We start from the raw sequence: 20278 nt of genomic DNA on the forward strand, positions 1-20278 counted from the left end.
TTTAAAAAACTGCCCCTTCATGTTGTAAGTAATTTCAATTCTTCCCTCAACAATAATTCCAGTGTACCATCCTGCTGCAAGCAAAATAGAATGTTTCCTGTAATTGTAGGCAAAGGCTAAAGTCATTAAAGCTGGCCTTTGCAAGCGGGGCAGAACTTTCAACTTCAGCCGGGGGAGGTAAAATGGGGGTAGTAGATTGGTCCCTTTTTTTTTAAAGCATAACAGAAACAGCCAACCAGCGAATAACAAAGCAGCTTGTAGGTCTTCTGTTATCAAAACCTGTTCTGTTGTTTTATTGGAAGGGAGGTCATACCCAGCCATGGCTATTGATTGACTGTCCTTTTATATATGTTGTGAAATATTCAATGAAATACTAATTCTAACAACAGGAGTTGGAAAAGAAGTTCCAGGAAACAGCTGCTTATCGCAATATGAAAGAAATATTAACAAAGAGGAATGAGCAAGTGAAGGAATTACGCAAACGTCTTTCACAGTGAGTTCACATTTCTGTCAATCCAGATTTCAGAATATCTTTACAAGACCAGTTAGCCTGACTTTATTCATTCTTTCATCCAAAAATACCAAACAGGCCATCTCATTTAACATCTAATTTAAAACAAAAAGGTTCTTGGATTTGCCTTTGTCATTCTGTTTGGAAGCTCATTGCAGATGTTGAGCTTTCTGTGGATGGAAAAATGTCTGAGATCAAGCTTGCTTTTTGTTCGTGTTCTTTTTGTCCCATTCTTACAATTCAAGGTAATATTCCAGTGTAAATTTTCCATTATACTTCATACCTTGAATACCCCTTCATCGGGCTGGAAAGCCCACGACCTAGAAATGCAGAATGTTCCAATTGTTCTTGCTTATTGTTAGATATGCAGGCAGTGAGTGAGTACTGTGCTGTCTGCTGATTTTAATGACTTAGACATTTTATGGTGCTATCCGCACTGTCCATTAACTGTGTGCCTGACCAGGAAGGTCATGATATTGGGAAGGACACACACTATTTAAAGGCACCTGATATCACTCAGCGAAACTGGGACAGACAGAAGTGGCTGAAACAAAGAAAGCAAGGACCATTGTTCTAAACTGCTGCACTGGAAGGTGACGTGGAATCTGTCATTTCGAGTCCTAAGGTGGAATGTACATTTTGTAGCCCAGTTTCTAGGCCCATGTTCCTCCAGTCATTTCTCATGACTAAATTCTTTGACATTAAGTATCCGCTTCATGATTCTTCTCTTCAGTGGTGCACGATTTGAAAGGAAATGGAATAAGGCTGCTTTGTTTGACATCATCTGCAAATGTGACCTGAGGAAGCACACATTGTGTTGGACAAGAAATTTAACAGCGCGGGACTTTAGTTGTTGATATCAAACTAAATGAAACAGTGGCTTTTGAATTAAAACTCTTGTGGCCAAAGGGTTAGATATCAAAGTGCGTTGATCTCTTCATGGGCAGAACCAAGAGGTATAATGAAAGCAAACAGCACATCGCAGTGTGTAGCTAAGACAATCCATACAAAACAAAACGAGTCATAGTGTTCTCATACAAGACATTGGATAGGCCCTGTCCTGAATGCTGTGTTTATTTCTGAGCCCCTCACATGGCAGGAGATGTGGAGTTCCTGGAAAAGTTCAAGGAGGGCTACTAGAGTAATACCTGGTTTAAAAACCCTCAGTTATTGTGATAGGCTTAGGGAGATGCATCTTTTAACTCTAGAAAAGGATGTAGTTCAGGAAGATTTGAACGTAGAATCCCTGAATCATAGGATCCTTACAGTGCAGAAGGAGGCCATTCAGCCCATCACGGCTGCACCAATAACAATCCCACCTAGGCCCTATCCACGTAACCCCATGTATTTTCCCTGTTAATCCTCACTAAGGGGCAATTTATCATGGCCAATCTGAAATACAATAGGGAGAAAGAGACATGCATAAGCATTGGACTAGGTTGGATGTCAGGCGGGTGTTGTTTCCTTCAAGGCTCATTGTCCTTTGGAGTAGGTTTCTGGCTAATTCAGTGGATGCAGATTTGCTGTCGCCTTTCAAAAGGGAAACTGGAGAACATTGATAAAGTTGTATACAAAAAGGCAGGTAGGATTGTTGGATGATGTACCTCATTCACTACTGTCCCCTGGAATTCAATTTTGATCCCCTAGGAGGGGATGGGGGTGTGGAGAGCACCATCCGGAAGGAATTCTCCACAATACATTTTCCTCAAAGTTTTTTAAAAATCTTGTTTTTCTGTCTCTTGTAGAAGATTAGAAGGGGTGATAGTTATGTTACATGATGATTCTTGCGTAAGACAAACTTGGTAAACCAGTTAATAAAAGCAAATTACTGCAGAAGCTGGAATCTTTTACCAAAAGAGAAAATGCTGGAAAATCTCATCAGGTGTGGCAGCATCTGTAAGGAGAGAAAAGAGCTGACGTTTCGAGTCCAGATGACCCTTTGTCAAAGCTTTGATGAAGGGTCGTTTGGACTCAAAACGTCAGCTCTTTTCTCCCATACAGATGCTGCTAGACCTGCTGAGATTTTCCAGCATTTTCTCTTTTGGTAGACCAGTTGCTGTTTTCATGTTTTTAAATTTAATCTGCATGTTTGTAAATTTTACACACTCACATGGAGAGGAGTATTTTTCTTCAAGCCGGATACCCTCTAGGTTCTTCGTTAGAAAATCTTCAACTATTTCCTTCAATTAATAAAGACAATTTTAAAATGATCTCTTGCAATGTTAGAAATATTAAATTTCATCATATTCCCCTATCTCAAAGCCCGAACGCTGACTTTGTGTTTAATGCTTTTAGGTATGAAACAGAAGACTAAAGGACATTATGTGGCTCCAGTCAAGATGCGTCAGAAAGGAAATTTAAGAAATGGACTTTCTAATTTCTTTATTATCTCCCTGTCTGGGAGCTATGTTTTCTTATTTAGAATTGTTTATTTTAGCATTATGATTTAAATTAAAATTATATTGCATTCCTTTGAACAATGTTCTGTTTATTTAATTTCTTTGTATTCAACCTTTTATTTCTTGATTAAATTGATAGCCAGTAATGGTTTTAATACTGCGATCACCTCTCTGTCACCCCAGATCACATGGACAGATCACATCGTCAGCAGAAAAATTAAGCCAAAGATATAATACATTATTCTGTCAAATCAAGGCTCACTGTACATATGACACACTTATTAAGAGAATTTGCCCACATTCCTGCGTCATCCCAATATACTTCACATCCAATGAGCGCTTTGAAATGCGTTCTCTATTATATAGGCAAACATAACATCTGTTTTCATCTAAACACCTGTAGAGATTTAATAGTTACAAATTATTTGAAAATCCTTGCCTTGGGTTACCAATCACAGGCAAAGTGACTAAATGAAATACTATTGCTGTTCTTAATCTAAATAATCTGGTTTTACACGATATAAATGCTACCCATTTACATTTTGTTTGAAATGTCCAAACACCTTTGCACATACCTGTACTTTACAGAAAACTTGCTTATAATGACGTAGTGTGAAAATGTACAGCAACATGTTATCATTACGTTAATTTATAGAATGTTGAAAAATTCTAGTAAGGATGCAGGTGCCAGAAATTTTATTTGCTCTTTTAACATTGGTATTGCAAGCCTTTGTTTACGCACCAATATATTTAGTTTATTTTTTTGAAAATTGAGGCATTTTGCTAAGAAAACGCAATTAGTATCACCTCTAACTGATGGATGTATTTGAGATTTGAAAGAGTACAGCAGTCTTTGTATTTGTATCTCGATTTATCTATGAGCTTAACACATTAAAAAGTTAAGAATTTCACGAGTCTCTTCGTTATTCTATCAGCAATAGGAAATATTGTGCAATCGCGGGCCCGGTTATTGTGTAGCCTCCATGTGGCATCATTTCCTATGCAAAGCTTAAGCTGGTAGTGATGCATGGAGCACGATAATGAACCAGTGTCTGCATTTCAGGTTTTGCCCTCACAGAACAAATAATTATCGGGAATAGGAAAAGGTATTTACAGGCCCTTCCTATTTCCTTGGTAATTCCCAATTTACATGCCTTCTCACTACATTCCTTGATCCCACATCAACTAAAATTCATCTAGTTGCATATTGAATCCATAGCCTCCCTAGCTAACATATTACACCCTCAGCATCCTGACTTACTTAATATTTCCTCACTTTTATCTTACAATTGCTGTGATTTACAAAATCAATTGACATGCTTTAGATTGAATTTTGTAAATTCCCCTCCATCTTAAAACTCTTAAACAAATTATTGGTACTCTTAAACCATTCCTGCTTCTCTCTGTTACCCTTCCAGTGACTTGTTAATGGAAATTAGCTCCATATCTGCCTTTATGTTTTTTCCCAGCTGCATTTCTTTCTAACCATAGCAGAGATTTGTCTGTCGTAATTTCTGGTTTTCATTTGTCTAACATGAAATCATTTACACCTTTCTTAACACATGCACACACTCTTTTTTACATATATATATGTATATATATTATATCGGTAAATTCAACTTAGAACTAGACATTGTCCATAACAGGACAGAAAACACATCATCTACATATCAGAAATATGTCAGGGGTGGGATGTTAGGTATCAATCCGTCAAACACCTTTATTTGTATTTGTTCACACTGAACTGCATCTGCCACTAATTGACCCATTTACCTGTCTCCCATTTTTAGTATCAACTGCAGACTTAAAGGACAGGATTTTCCCAGCCATGGGGACAAGGGGTTGAGGTGGGACCAGGATAATAAAGGAAGCCATGTTGGGATTGCTCCCCCCCCCCCCCCCCCCTACCACGCAGGGGATGTTTCCTATGTGGCTTGCAAAGAGAACTGGCTGTCTGAACCATGGAAATGGGTAACAAATTTAAGGAGCTGGAGGCCCTATTTATGGGATATTTTGTGGCCCTTCTTGGAGCTTTGCCACTGGTAGAGTGGTCCCCTGCTGCATGTGGAAGATGCCAGCTCAATGGCAGTCTCTCTGGCAGGCTCAAGTCCCATCAGAGCCAGAGACTGCATGCTCCTCCAATGGGGATTTTGAGTTTGAAAGACTCAATTCCTGGCGGATCCCAATCCAACGTAGATCCTCTCCTCCATCCCACTGGACCTGCCAGCCTCGATGCTGCCAATTTCTGCACTGCTTTGCAGGCTATTGAGGACACCTCCATGTCCCTTGTGGTCTTTGGCTTGCCCAGGCAGTGTCCATCTCTCTCAGCCCTGTGGGTCTCCAGTGAGAGCCTGCCTGTCTAATTGAACAGGCAGCTTGGAGGTGGTTAGTTATATGACTGTTGCATAGATTTTGCTGCCAGGAAATTTGGGCTCAGAACCCCTATTTGGTCCCAATGCTAGGATCCTTTAGAACATGGGCAAATTCAACCCAAATATTTGACTTAAAATGGCAAATTCAATTTGTTATGCAATATGAAAACCTCCTTTGTCATTGCTCATGGTGAATGAGAGATTATAACATTAAGGCTGTTGTGTTAACTAGTATTATGGGGCTATAGGCTAATCAGTAATCGTTGCCGCACTGGGAAAGGGATCTGGACACTGGTATCGGAATTCATCATTGCTTTAGTTGATCATGTAATACATGTGATGTAACAAAACACTTCTAGACCCATCCCATTTTTGTCATAACACATTAGGGAAATTGGGGTGGGGAGAGGTTTTGGCGGGATCCCAGGATGAGGGAAGATTGGTGGGAATCTGATCAAGGAATTTGGGAACAATGAGCAGGTACCAGAACCTGGCAATCCAGCGAGACTTAATAAAGGAGTTTTGGAGCATTGTAAGTTGCAGCATTTGGCAACACTGAGCTGTGAAATATTGTCGTATTGGGGAAGTAGGAGAAGGGTATCAAATTGACGTTTTCCCTTGTCCCCCTGAGGAATAGCCTTCTTCACATGTGGCATCTTTTGTTAATGATTGGTTGATTTTTAAAATTAAGATCATTCCATCCAAAAAAAAACAAATTCAAATGGAATCCAATTCAAGGTCCCCGCGAGAGGGACAAACAAGAGCCAAGCTGACAAGATGAGGCAGGTTGTTTGATTATGTTGTTAAAGATACACAGGTGGTGGGCATTGTTTTGAGTACTGAAAGCATGTTTAAAGAGAAGCTGGTGTCAGCAGGGGAACATCCAATTTATTCATTAGTGTCACATGTAGGCTTACATTAACACAGCAATGAAGTTACTGTGAAAATCTCCTAGTCGCCACACTCCAGTGTCTGTTCGGGTACACTGAGGGAGAATTTAGCATAGCCAGTGCACCTAATCAGGTCTTTCCAACTGTGGGAGGAAATGGGAGTACTCAGAGGAAACCCATGCAGACATGGGGAGAATGTGCAAACTCCATACAGACAATGACCCAAGCCAGGAATCAAACCTTGGTCCCTGGCGCTGACAGGCAGCAGTGCTAACCACTGTGCCACTCCTACGAAGAGAGAGTGGAGAGGGAGCACACAGTATCCGCCGATATGCCTCAGGCCATCCATACCTGATGAGCAGCACAGGGACTGGAGTGCATCATCCTTTAAACTTCTGCCTTTGTTAGAGTTTTCCTTTACTGAGCTGTCAATTTATTTAATTAATCAATTTGTTAATTAGTCTATTTTATTGGTGTACTCAAAAGAGTATGAAGAGAATCTGGGGGGGACACTGATTTGGCAGTTATGAGGCAGAGATTTGTAATGCTGTATCCTGTGAATAAACTCATGAGCAACGAAAAGTCCACATCTTGTTTCACACTTTGTCATCTGGCTTAGACACTTTTAACATCCTTCAGAATTGTCCTGAATCCAATCTGTAGCACTTTGGGTACACTGCCCTCTCCCTTTCCCAGTGTTAGCAATTCCTATCCTTGTTATAACAGTTAAGGATAAAACTTCTGCTTCTGGTACACTTTGAGAACATATCTGGAAATTGTTCATGCCCATTCTGTGGAGCTCCATTTAACATTAACATACAGATAACCATAGGCTGGGAGTGGCAGCTCTCTGATAATAGTTCCTGGTCGGTGTCAAAGAGCAAAGTGGAAAATTAACCCTTTAATACAAAGGTAGTGAGTTTGCTGTTTTATGTGTAAATATACTTTAATAAATGCACAGAAAAGCCTATATTGCTCAAAAGTTTTGTTTATACATTTTCTACAAAAGTTGCTAGAACAGATATTTTTCACACACCTTTTTGCTGAGGGCAGCACAATAGTGCTGCCTTACAGTGCCAGGGACCCAGGTTCAATGCCCGCCTTGGTTCACTGTCTGTGTGGAGTATGCACCTTCTCCCCATGTCTGCGTGGGTTTCCTCCGGGTGCTCCGGTTTCCTCCCACAGTTCAAAAGTCATACTGGTTAGGTGCATTGGCCATGCTAAATTGTCCCTTAGTGTCAGGGGGACTGGCTAGGGTAAATGCATAGGGTTATGGGAATAGAGCCTGGGTGGGACTGTGATTGGCACAGATGTGATGGGCTGAATGGCCTCCTTCTGCACGGTAGGATTCTATGATTACTTAAAAGGAAAACTGTTCTTGATGCACTATTTTGTTTCCAGTTGAACCAAAACCATAGATGTTGCTGCCCATAAGCAGACAAGCGCAATTTTATCAATTTAAGTGAAAGTGAACACATAACTTACATAAATCATTTGAATTTCAAAAAAAACATTGTAAGGAGGAAGAACATTGCATTTTGACATATAGACACCCTATGCTGAGTTCTACAAACTACAAATGCTCAAAATAACCAACATGTTCCAAAGTTCTCCCTGACTCTTGAAATTAACAGGTCAAAGTTGAGGGCTGAAATTTTCCAGCCCTTCCTACCAGGAAGATCTTCCAGTTGCACTGAAGGTGTTCCTCGGCAGTGGAGGGTGAGGGGTGAGACTGGAAAATCTTGCCGCTGCCCAATGGCGGCCTGTCCCTGGTCAATGGCACACTGCCTCCACCGTCAGAGGAGCGGGCAGAGGGTGGGGGCTGGAAAATCCCCCCAAGGTCTCTTGAGACCTTGAAATAAAAAGAACCTGATTGGCGACATTAAAAAATGTAAAATCCAATATTTCTGTCACATCTTTGAGTTGTCCCAAAATGCTTTGCAGCCAATTAAGTACTTTTTGAAGTGTAGTCGCTGGTGTAATGAAGGAAAAGCAGCAACCAAGTTGTGTGCAGCAAGATCCCAAAAGCGCAGCAGGATGATGACTGGATAATCTGCTTTACTGAAGGTTACCTGAGAGATAAATGTTGGCGGGAACACAGAGAGAATTCCTCTGCTTTTCAAATGTGCTACAGGGTCTTTTAGGTCTCATTTGAAAGGCAACAGTACAACACTAGAAACTAGTACATAGAAAGCATTCTTTCTGGTTGTATCACAGCTTGATATGGCTCCTGCACTGCCTAAGACCACAAGAAACTGCACGGGGTCATGAACAAAGCCCAGTCCATCACACAAACCAGCCCCCCATCCATTGATTCTGTCTACACTTCTCGCTGCCTTGGAAAAGCAGCCATGATAATTAAGGACCGCACACATCCTGGACATACTCTCTTCCACCTTCTTCCGTCGGGAAAAAGATACAAAAATCTGAGGTCACGTACCAACTGACTCAAGAACAGCTTCTCTGCTGCTGTCAGACTTTTGAATGGCTTACTTTACATTATGTTGATCTTCCTCTTCGCCCTAGCTACGGCTACATTCTGCACTCTCTCTTTTCCTTCTCTATGAACGGTACGCTTTGTCTGTATAGTGTACAAGAAACAATACTTTTCACAGTATGTTTATACATGTGATCATAATAAATCAAATCAAACTCTCACAGTACTGCAATAAAACATCAGTCTAGATAATGTGCTCAAGTTTGTGGAGTGGGCTTTAGCCACAACTACCTGCCACAGAGATCAGGTAATAATAGTAATCCATGATTGCCTGTTAAAAATTATTAAAAGAAAACACTGAATGAACAAATTGAATGTGTTTGGAAAGTATGGCCTTTTGATTTTGATTGATTCCTCTTTCAAACATGGCAACTTTTATTTAGTAAGAAGTCTCACAACACCAGTTTAAAGTCCAACAGGTTTATTTGGTAGCACAAGCCAAGACTTCAACCTGGTGTTGTGAGACTTCTGACTGTGTTTACCCCAATCCAACACTGGCATCTCCACATCATAACTTTTAGTTACCGAGTCAAGAATGGCAAATAAAAATACTGCAGGAAATGGATCAGTGAAATGATAGCTGAATGTCTGAAGAGTGCGAGTGGAGTTGGGCTAATTTAAATTCTCAGTCATATCCTGATAGCACTGTTCAGTGCAGGATTCATTAGACCACAATGTTAGAGGAGGTAGCTGGAGTTCTGACAAACACATGGGTCCCTGTGGGCAAACTGTAGCAGGACAGGTCTTCAAGCTTCACCAAAAGACCAAAAGAACAGAGAAAATTACAGCACAAGAACGGGCCCTTCGGCCCTCCAAGCCTGCACCAATCATGCTGCCCGACCGAACTAAAACACCCAACCCTTCTGGGGACCATATCCGTCTATTCCCATCCTATCCATGTATTTGACTGGGTGCCCCTTAAAAATCACTATCATATCTACTTCTACTACCTCTCCTAGCAGCGAGTTCCAGGCACCTACCACCCTCTGTAAAAAAAACTTGCCTCGTACATCTCCTTTAAACCTTGCCCCTCGCAAGGTTGAAATTTGTGGTGCAATAAAACTGGTATCACCCAAGTTCCACAAATACTACTTTGTATTACCATTTTGTTTCTGGCTTAAGGCTGGCGTATGTTTAGGTTGACAACCCTCTGCTTTCACCCAGACACCCAGTAGCTGGGTGTTTGCTATCAGTCTGACTTCTGCAAATGATCAACATCCTGAGTTGTGACTTCAGGAGCGAGGCTTTCTGTTGGAATATTTCTTTTTTTCTCATTTATTCATTCGTGGGACATGGGCATTTGTGGCTGGTCCAGCATTTATTGTCCATCCCTAGTTGCTCTTGGAGAGCAGTTGAGAGTCAACCACGTTGCTGTGGCTTTGGAGTCACATGTAGGCCAGACCAGGTAAGGATGGTAGATTTCCTTCCCTAAAGGATATTAGTGAACCAGATGGGTTTTTACGACAATCGGCAATGGTCTCATGATCATCGTTACTGTTCTTTTAATTGAATTCAAATTTCAGCATCTGCCATGGTGGGATTTGGACCCGAGCCTCCAGAATATTAGCTGAATTTCTGGATTAATAGCCTAGTGACAATACCACTAGGCCATTGCTTCCCCTCTGTATGAATTTCAGCTTCATCAGGAAGGTGGTCAGGTGATCTAAACCTTATTGAGCTGGACGATTTTCATTGACCAGTTTCAAATGCAGGTGGATGTAACACTCAACAAATCCTCAGATCACCTGGAAACACCAAATGGAGCTCTGGTTTATGCAACTAATCATCACTTAGTCTTCCCACTGGACCTTGAATTCTAAACAGCAGATGGCCAGGCATTTTAGAACATCTTAAGAAATGCTTGCCACTAACTTCCACCTATGGCTAAAAGAAAATCTAAGAACATGTTTTCTTTGGGCTCTGCTCCCAGGTAATGGGCGGGATTTTACGCCTCACTCGTCCCAAAACCTTAAAATCCTGCCCGAGGTCAACGGACTTTTCCATGTTCGAGCTTTCACTCACTCCAATTCATGTGATGGGTGGGGCGATAAAATTCTGGCCTACGGCTTAAAATTGATCCAACCCAGAAGAAAGAAACAGTAAAAGCTGGGAGACAAGAATACTTGTCCGAATTGGTCTTGTATACCTTAAAATGGAACACCAGTAAAAATTGGAATAATACTTGTTTGAACTGGTCTGTATACCTTAAAATGGAACACCAGTAAAAGCTGGGAGATAAGAATGCTTGTTTGAACTGTTTCTTCAATTGGGAATTTGAAGGAAAATGGTTGTCAATCATCTATTGTGTTCTGCCTTCAACTTTTCTTTAGAGTTCAGATATCTCACAGACTGAACCTAATAGCAGGATATAACTTACATGCAAATACAAGTCCAGAGGATCTGCACAAGTGAGTCTTCTGACCAAGTCAGGAGCCAAAAGGCAAACACTGTTACTCCCTGATCTACTGTTCAAGCAATATTTGTCGTAAGAGTCAGCTTCATGATGTCAAGAAAAAGGTCTTTAATTTTGCAGAAAAATTAGCTAGATACAAAATGAAAAATGCATTGTTTAGGGCAGTGTCCCCTTTCTTTTGTGATGTGGCTTACTTGCAGGCAGGCAAAAAGGAAAAATCACAAGCCTCCTTCACAGATTTTAAAGCTATCAGTTTGACCCTCTCCTGAGCTTCTAACAACCATTTCCCTCCAATGTACAAGGAAACCCCTCCACTGGACACCAATCCCATCCCCCAGACTAAAACAAGAAGTCTTACCTGATTTTGAGGTTTTAATTTAGATTGAAATAATAAGAGACTTGGAAACTATAGATCGCCTTGATAGAGATATTGAACGTAAGGAGATTTTCCACAAGCAAGCGATATGTCTACAAACTCTTACGCAGGATATCTGCCATTGGAATTTCTATCCAAGGTGGGTCATTATCTTGTGTGAAAAAACACACAACTCCACCCCATAACTGTGGCAGCATGGCCCCCTTTGGCTAACCTATTTAAACCAGAGCTTTCCAGTTTTGCAATGACATGAATTGTTTTAGAACAAACAAAGAACAAAAGCAGCCCGGGAAACAGGCCTTTTGGCCCAACGAGCCCGCGCCGCCATCTCAACACCACCAGTCCCCCTCTCCCCCCACGACCCCTGTCTAATGTTTTATGGCCATCCAGATTGAGGGAAACTGATTTAGGGACAATTTATTCCTGCCAATCAGCCTAACAGCACATCTTTGGGGTGTGGGAGGAAACCGGAGCACCCGGAGAAACCCCATGCAAGCACGGGGAGGATGTGCAAACTCCCACAGACACCGGCCCAAATCCATGTGTCTGCACAGCAATCAGCGATAGTCACTGAGCTGTTGTCTTGCCCAGTATCTTGTCCAGTTTAGGCACACACTAACGACATGAAGCACTAGGCCAATCCTGAACAACCAAGAGCAGCCCCAGTACGACCCATCGCGTGTATGTCCCTCGTTGGACACGAGGTGGACTGACTTAAAACTTGTGAGTGAAAAGAGAAAAACATTATTATCATACCATACCCATTTACATAACCAGGGATGCCCCAATGCTAATGACCCTTATTTAAAACAATCTCCTGTATCCACCCATCTCCAACCCAGGCATGTTCCTGTCTAAGTTACTCTTAAATGACTCTAGCGTGTTTGTCTCCACCACCTTACTTGGCAGAGCATTCCATACCCCCACTACCCTCTGTGTGAAAAACCTCCCTCTAATATCTGTATTGTACCTCTCCCCACTCACCTTAAGTCCATGGCCCCTTGTCCTACGTGTCCCTATCATAGGAAATAGCTTACCTCTGTTTACTCTATCTATAACCTTCATAATCTTATATACCTCTATTAGATCCCCTCTCAGTCGGCGTCTTTCAAGGGAAAAGAGCCCCAATTTCTTCAATCTTTCCCCATACCCCAGTCCTTCCATACCCGGCAACATCCTGGTAAACCTCCTCTGCACTCTCTCCAGAGTCTCTACGTCCTTCCAGTAGTAAGGCTACCAGAACTGGATGCAGTACTCCAAATGCAGCCTAACCAACGTTCTGTACAACTGCAACATTAGACTCCAGCTCTTATATTCTATACCCCTTCCTATAAAGGCTAACATACCATAGGCTTTCTTCACCACACTCTCCACTTGCACTGCCACCTTCAAAGACTTGTGCACTTGCACCCCCAGGTCTCGCTGTGATTCTACACTCCTTATGGGCTTACCCTTTACCATATAACTCCCCCCTACATTATTCCGGCCAAAATGCATCACCTCACATTTATCCGGATTAAACTCCATTTGCCATGTATCTGCCCAATCAACCAGCCTATCAATATCCCGCTGTATTGCCAAACACTGCTCCTCACTGCCCGCCAATCCAGCCATCTTGGTGTCATCAGCAAATTTGCCGATCACACCACCTACGCCCTCTTCCAAATCATTTATATACACTACAAAGAGAAGAGGTCCCAGTACTGAGCCCTGCGGCACCCCACTAGTGACAGACCTCCAGCTAGAAAAAGACCCCTCCACTACTACTCTGACTCCTCTTTGCAAGCCAGTTCTCTACCCATCTAGATACCTGACCACATATCCCATGAGCTTTAATCTTCTGTACCAACCTACCATGAGGGACTTTGTCAAACGCCTTACTGAAATCCATATAGACGACATCAACGGCTTGTCCTTCGTCAACCGTTTTTGTCACTTTCTCAAAGAATTCTACCAGATTTGTAAGGCAAGACTTCCCCTTGACAAAGCCACGCTGCGTATCCTTAATCAGATCGCAACGCTCTAAGTGCGCTTACATCCTATCCCTAAGAATCCTCTCCATCAACTTACCTACCACTGACGTTAAGCTCACTGGCCTATAGTTACCCGGGCTATCCCTCCTACCCTTTTTAAACAACGGTACCACGTTCGCTATCCTCCAGTCCTCTCGGACCTCACCTGTGTCCAAAGAAGAGACAAAGATTTGCGTCAGAAGCCCAGCAATCTCATCCCTCGCCTCTCTAAGCAGCCTAGGATAAATGCAATCGGGCCCCGGAGATTTATCAGTTTTAATGCCATCTAAAAGCCCTAACACTTCTTCCCTCGTAATCGATAGATCTTTCAATTGGTCTACCGCTCCCTCAATGACCGTACTAGACATCAAGCCCCTCTCCTTCGTGAATACCGACGCAAAGTATTCATTCAGGATCTCCCCCATTCTCTCTGCCTCTAAGCACAATTCCCCACGTCTGTCCCTGAGAGGACCAATTTTACCCCTAGCCACTCTTTTGTTCTTAAGATAGGGGTAAAACGCCTTTGGATTCTCCTTAACCCTACCTGCCAAAGCCATCTCATGCCCCCTCTTTGCTCTCCTAACTCCCCGTTTGAGATCCCTCCTACTCTCTCTGTATTCCTCTAATGCTCTCTCTGTTCCCAGCTGCTTAGACCTGACATATGCCTCTCATTTCTTCCTAACCAGGTCTTCTATATCTCAAGTAATCCACGGTTCCCTAATCCTACCTTTCCCATCCTTCCTCCTAACCGGCACATGCCTTTCCTGCACCCTTTTCAGTTTTCCCTTGAAAGACTCCCACATGCCTAACGTGGTCTTGCCTTCCAACAGCCTATCCCAGTCTGTATCCCTAAGCCCCTGCCTAATCCGGCTGTATCTAGTCTTCCCCCAATTTAGCACCCTCCGCTTAGGACAGCTCTTGTCTTTTTCCATTTGTATCCTAAAGTAGACAGAGTTGTGGTCACTATTAGCCACATGTTCGCCTACCGCAACCTCAACCACCTGACCCGGCTCATTGCCCAGAACTAAATCCAGTATCGCCCCCTCTCTAGTTGGGCTATCTACATACTGTTGCAAGGATCCTTCCAATACACATCTTACGAATTCCTCCCCATCAGACCCCCCAGCTCTAGGCACCTTCCAATCCACCCCAGGGAGATTAAAATCTCCCACTACCACAACCCTGTTCTTCCTACACTTATCCGAAATGTCCCTACATATACCCTCTTCCACTGCCCGCGGGCTATCGGGCGGCCTATAGTACATTCCTAGCATAGTAATGGCCGCCTTCCTATTCCTCAACTCCACCCACAGAGACTCAAGTTCCAACCCCTCCATGTTATCCTCTCTCTGCACCACTGTGATCTGCTCCCGAACTAAGAGCGCCACTCCCCCTCCTCTTTCCAACCCTCCCCTATCACACCTAAAACACTTATACCCTGGAACATTTAGCTGCCAGTCCTGCCCCTCCTTTAACCATGTCTCTGTCACTGCCACCACATCTAAATTCCTCGTGAACATCAAGGCCCTAAGTTCATCCGACTTTCCCGTCACACTCCTCGCATTAAAACAGATGCACCTAAGACCCTCAGGCCCTCTTGGATCCTCCTTCTCCTGGGGGATTTTCCTATCAACTAGACTTCCCCTGACCTCCAACTCACTCCCAGTGCCTGAGCTGTCTCTCTCCTCCCCACCCCCCCTCCATACTAGTTTAAACCCTGCCTAAACACTCCAGCAAACCACCCAGCTAAAATATGTGTCCCCTTCCCATTTAAGTGTTCCCTATCCCTCTTATAGAAGTGCCCTTCCTTTGCAAAGACTTCCCGATGGTCAACAAAAATAAAACCTTCTGTCCTGCACCAATCCCTCAGCCACGCATTCAGCTGCAGGGTCTCATTATTCTTATCCCTATTGCTGGGCACTGGCAGCAGCCCAGAGATTGCTACCCTGGGGGCCCTACACTTCAGCCTGGCTCCCAACTCCCTGAATTGCCTACGTATTTGCCCCCTACTCTTCCTTTCTATGTCCTTCTCTCCTACATGTATAATTACATCCGCCTGGGTCCCTTGGCCTTCAAGATTCCCTCTACCCTCTCCGACACATCCTGTACCCCTGCTCCAGGGAGGCAGACCACCATCCTGGAGTCCTGCTTTTGCCCACAGAACCGCCTATCAATTCCTCTAACTCTCCCGTCCCCCACCACTATCTCACATCCAGCCCCCTTCCTTCCCTCTGAGGCATTTTCCTCTTCCCCTCGTGCCCTTTCCACCTCAGTTGGTGCCTTACCCCTGCTATCTTGAGAGACTACCCCTGGGGTAGCCTTTGGAACATTACTCCTCTTCTTTTTCCCCTTCCTAACTGTAACCCACCCATCCCCCCGCCCAGGCTCTGGGATCCCCTCTTGAATCTGGTTCCTATTCATTAATGCCTCATTTTCCCTCACTAAAAATAAATCCTCCAGCCTCAACTCCAGTTGCCTAACCCGGGCCCTCAAACGCTGCAACTCCAGACATTTAGTGCAGATGTGGACTCTCCGGAGATGCTGTGTCTCCAGGAACTCCCACATATTGCACCTTACACAGCTGACAATGTCTCCCCATGGACCCTGCCATTTATTTGACTACCCTTAGACCTACGGACACACTTAGAAAAATTTTAGCATAAAACTGTTCACAGCTGTATCAAGCACCAATTCTTCCCTTCAGCATATCATTCTGGACTTTCAATCCCACCCAGTACCCATTCGCTACCAACAGCCCACACTCTCAGTCTTCATATACACATACTTGTCAGCTTTGTTCCTCCACCTCATGCTTGACTCTCTCTGAGGCATGGTTTGGGAAGCCACTGGACATCTACATGAGGTATTGCTGCATCCCAGCTAAGGGGGAAGCAGCCTTGATTCACTCACAGGGAGACAGATCCTTTAAACCAATATGAAGACAACACATGGAAGGTGACCTTACCTTCTTGCCCCGCCAGTCGATGGGTGGGATCAGCTGGTAAGATCACCAGAGAGCCAAAAAATCTTTTTCCATCTCTCACAATCTTGCCGGCACCAGATATCTGGTGCGATAATATTTATATACAGGGGCGTGGGGGGATCGGAGGGTCCATGCGAGACAGGGGGGTGGATTGGCTGCAGACGGCAACCATAGCGGGGGAGGGAAATTAGCTGTGGAGGCCAGTGGTAGCTGGGGAAAGGTATCTGACAGTCCTCCCTGCTCTGTGCTATTGCATAGAACAAAAGAGACATCTGCGCATGCTCAATGGTGCCCTCTACTGCAAGCTGCCGACTAAGTTCTGGTCCGTCCACTGATGGCGGGAAACATCCTAGTTCATGTTTTCCTTAGAGTGTAGTAACTTGCCCAAAAAAAGCACGATTATCTTCTGTTTACAAGCTTGTCTGGAACTTAGAATCGTTTTGGTAAGGTCATCCCCATGTATCCTAAAGTATGCTGCCTTGAGCTCAGTGACAATCTGGTGAGATCTCAGAGTGTCCCAGCACAATGATGAAGGTCCTGTGTGCAAAGCCCAGTGAGGGAAATGGTGGGTTTCAGCTGAAGAGGCCAGACTTAATGCTGCAAAGTTCCATACCAAAACACTGGCATTGCTTCACACTCATAGACTGATGGAAAGTACTTTTGTTAGTCAAAGGGCAGTATCAGTGAAATGGAAAAATCAGAAAATCAAACAGTGAGAGTTAGTTTTGGAACCGCTCACAATGTGAGAACACGAGAGAACAACTCATTAGCAGTTTTGGTCTGACTCAGACAGATTTGATTAATCTTCGTGGTGACTGGAGCTGCTAAAGCAAAAAAAAATTGTATTAATAAAAAACCTGCAAATGCTGGAAATCTAACATTTTAAAGCAGGAAATGCAAGAATTGTTTCTATAAACTGTGCAGAGATCACAATTCGATTACTGGACTCCTAAATCAAAATAGACGACTGCTCTCTCAACACTAAACTTGGTGGTTAACACATTCAAACTTAATGTTTCATCAGAAGCTGGAGACAGCTTTGATGTAGCATTGACGTTATTTGTCCCCCACACAGGGGGAGTTTGTGGGAATTGATAAAAATAATTGGTACCAAGCGAAGAGACAAAGGGATCTATCACCCCACTCCCATCCTCTACAAATATTGGGTAGAAATTTTGTTGCCTATTTGCCAACGTTTCAAGCACAATTTCAGCACTGGATGTGGAAATTCTGCCATAGGACATTTCTTTAAGTGTACCCACAGGTATACGGGCGAAGCCAGATAGCAGAGCTCCCAGGTGACCACTGGAAATGGATACTGGCCTCATTAAAACATGTTAATCGCTACTCGGCCAAGCCTGAAATCGAGTGCAATGTCTGTTCTTGTCAGCTGGGAGATTGTAGGTCTCCCTAGTGAGGACCATGAATTGGATTCAATTGGAATTTGTTTCTGGAGCAAACAAAGAGATGGCTTAAGTCCCTGTCCACTCTGCACATTGACTGTGTAACTCCAAGAGAGAAATAAAATTTAAAGAAAGGGCAAACTATAGTTAGATTCATGCTGGGCAAAGGTGTTTGTATGCGTGGGGTTTGGCTCAGTTCAAACTGTGCTGCTATTGTGCTGAAAGAGTGTTATGGCATGAAAAGTAAACATGCAATTGGAGAAGTAGAAGTTGTTGCATAGCAACCATGGGTTGCCTTTAGGATAGGAAAGCTTTTGTTATTGTGTTTTAATTGAATTAATTAGCAGTTGAAGTTAGGAAGTCGGGGGGGGGGGGGGGGGGGGGGGTAGTGGGGTAGGGGGGAGTGCACATCACTCAGCTGTGCCAGATGAAAAACTGGAAAGGACAAGGGGGTTGCAGAAAGGCAGAATTCCCAAAGTAGAAGATAAAGTCCAGACAACAAGGGAGCTGAATCAGAAAAAATGTCTTAGGAAGACCACAGTTAAGAGAACAGAAACCAAGAAGTTGAAGAAGGTACTGTTGAGGGGAAAAGAAGATAAAGTTTTCCAAATTGAACCCAAGATCCCAGTTGAGGCCATCCTCATGTGTGCAGAACTCGGCTCAGTGGCCTTCACGACATACGACAGCGCAGAGTTGCTGAGTAGAAACTGATAACCAAGTTCCACACACATGAGGATGGCCTCAACTGGGATCTCGGGATCATGTCACACTATCTGTAACCCCCATGACCTTTTGGGCTTGCAACATTGCACTTATTGTCCTGTCTGGAGACAATACACATCTCTTTAATCTATGCTTAATGCTATCTCCACTCACATTGGCTGCACCTTTAAGAATTGATTAGCTATAAAGACTCCTCTTCATAGCTAATTTTAATCAGTATTCTGTAAACTGTGTGTGCCTTTATATGCTCTGTTTGTGACCAGAACTCTCCACTCGCCTGATGAAGGGGCAAACCCCGAAAGCTAGTGGGTTTACTATCAAATAAACTTGTTGGACTTTAACCTGGTGTTGTGAGACTTCTTACCAAGTTAAAATCCCCAGCAATGCTCAGAACGCCCAAAGATAACCCATGAGGTTGAGACCAAAAGCACAGAAGACACACAACCATGTGGGTGAGATCAAAGGTTCTAGATTCTCATTTCGGAATGCTGATAACTTTGTCGGTGGTCAGTAACAAGTTTTACCTTAGATCCAGGTGCCAGGGTGACATTCCTGTCAGAGAAGGGAACAGGCCTCAGAGGCCTGTGGCTTGAAATAACAAACACTCCATTTTATGAGACAGGAATAATCTCATCTCTAGCCACGATCCTGGAATCACTTGTGGTATGTCTGCAAATAGCTCTTGGAGCTGATGCCCATTGTCTGTAACCAGCCTTTCACTCTCCTGACAAAATGTCAAGACAAACACCATTGTTAGCCAACCAGGTCCCGATTACGCAATCACTAAAGAGTATCCAGACTCCGACTTCAACTTTGTGTCTTCTCATGGCAAGTCCCAGAAAACCCCCAGCCTATCAACCAGAAGGTAACCAAAGTGCCACTAGTGAAAGTGGGGTGGTATGGTGGCACAATGGTTAGCACTGCTGTCTCACTGTGCCAGGGACCCAGATTCGATTCCGGCCTCAGTCACTGTCACCCCACACACCCTGGACATTCTCTCTTCCACCTTCTTCTTTCAGGAAAAAGTCTGAGGCCATGGACCAACCAACTCAAGAACTGCCTCTTCCCTGCTGCCATCAGACTTTTGAATGGACCAAACTCGCATTAAGTTGCTCTTTCTCAACACCCTAGCTATGACCATGACACTACATTTTGCACTCTCCCGTTTCCTTCTCTATGTACGGTATGTTTTGTCTGGATAGTGCACAAGAAACAATACTTTTCACTGTATGTTAATATATGTGACAATAATAAATCAAATCAAATCAAATTGAATGTCTGTATGGAGTCTGCACATTCTCCCCGTATCTGCATGGGTTTTCTCCGGGTGCTCCAGTTTCCTCCCATACTTCAAAGATGAGTGGGTTAGGTTATTTGGCCATGCTAAATTGACCCTAGTGTCAGGGGAATTAGCTGGGTAAATATGTGGGGTTACGGGAAAAAGGCCTGGGTGGGATTGTAGTCGGTACAGTCTCGATGGGTCGAATGGCCTCCTTCTGCACTGTAGGGATTTTATTCTATGATTCCACAAGACAGTGATCAACTATTTGAAAAGCCTCTGTCTCTAACTATAACATCGGTGCTGCTGATCAACTCCCAACTATCAACCACCTATTGCAGCTGCCAGCCAGTATGCCACAACCATAAGGGATTCTAGAACCTGCTGCCAGTCTTCCACCCAAAAAACAGAGGTCCATGT

General features: G+C 43.6%; 1 protein-coding gene across 1 annotated transcript in view; it reads left to right on the forward strand.

Annotated features, from left to right (window-relative positions):
• The window catches only part of lztfl1 (leucine zipper transcription factor-like 1), a 35112-nt gene extending 31293 nt beyond the window's left edge, over positions 1 to 3819 (forward strand). The window contains exons 9-10 of the mRNA XM_080202366.1: positions 390 to 493; positions 2807 to 3819. Of these exons, the coding sequence (XP_080058492.1) occupies positions 390 to 493; positions 2807 to 2825 (123 nt within the window). The 3' untranslated portion in view covers positions 2826 to 3819. The remainder of the gene's footprint in view (positions 1 to 389; positions 494 to 2806) is intronic.
• Positions 3820 to 20278: the final 16459 nt, after the last annotated feature.

Source organism: Carcharhinus amblyrhynchos, chromosome 2 (assembly GCF_965287045.1).
Source record: "Carcharhinus amblyrhynchos chromosome 2, sCarAmb.v2.hapA, whole genome shotgun sequence".
NCBI classification, from domain to species: Eukaryota; Metazoa; Chordata; class Chondrichthyes; order Carcharhiniformes; family Carcharhinidae; genus Carcharhinus; species Carcharhinus amblyrhynchos.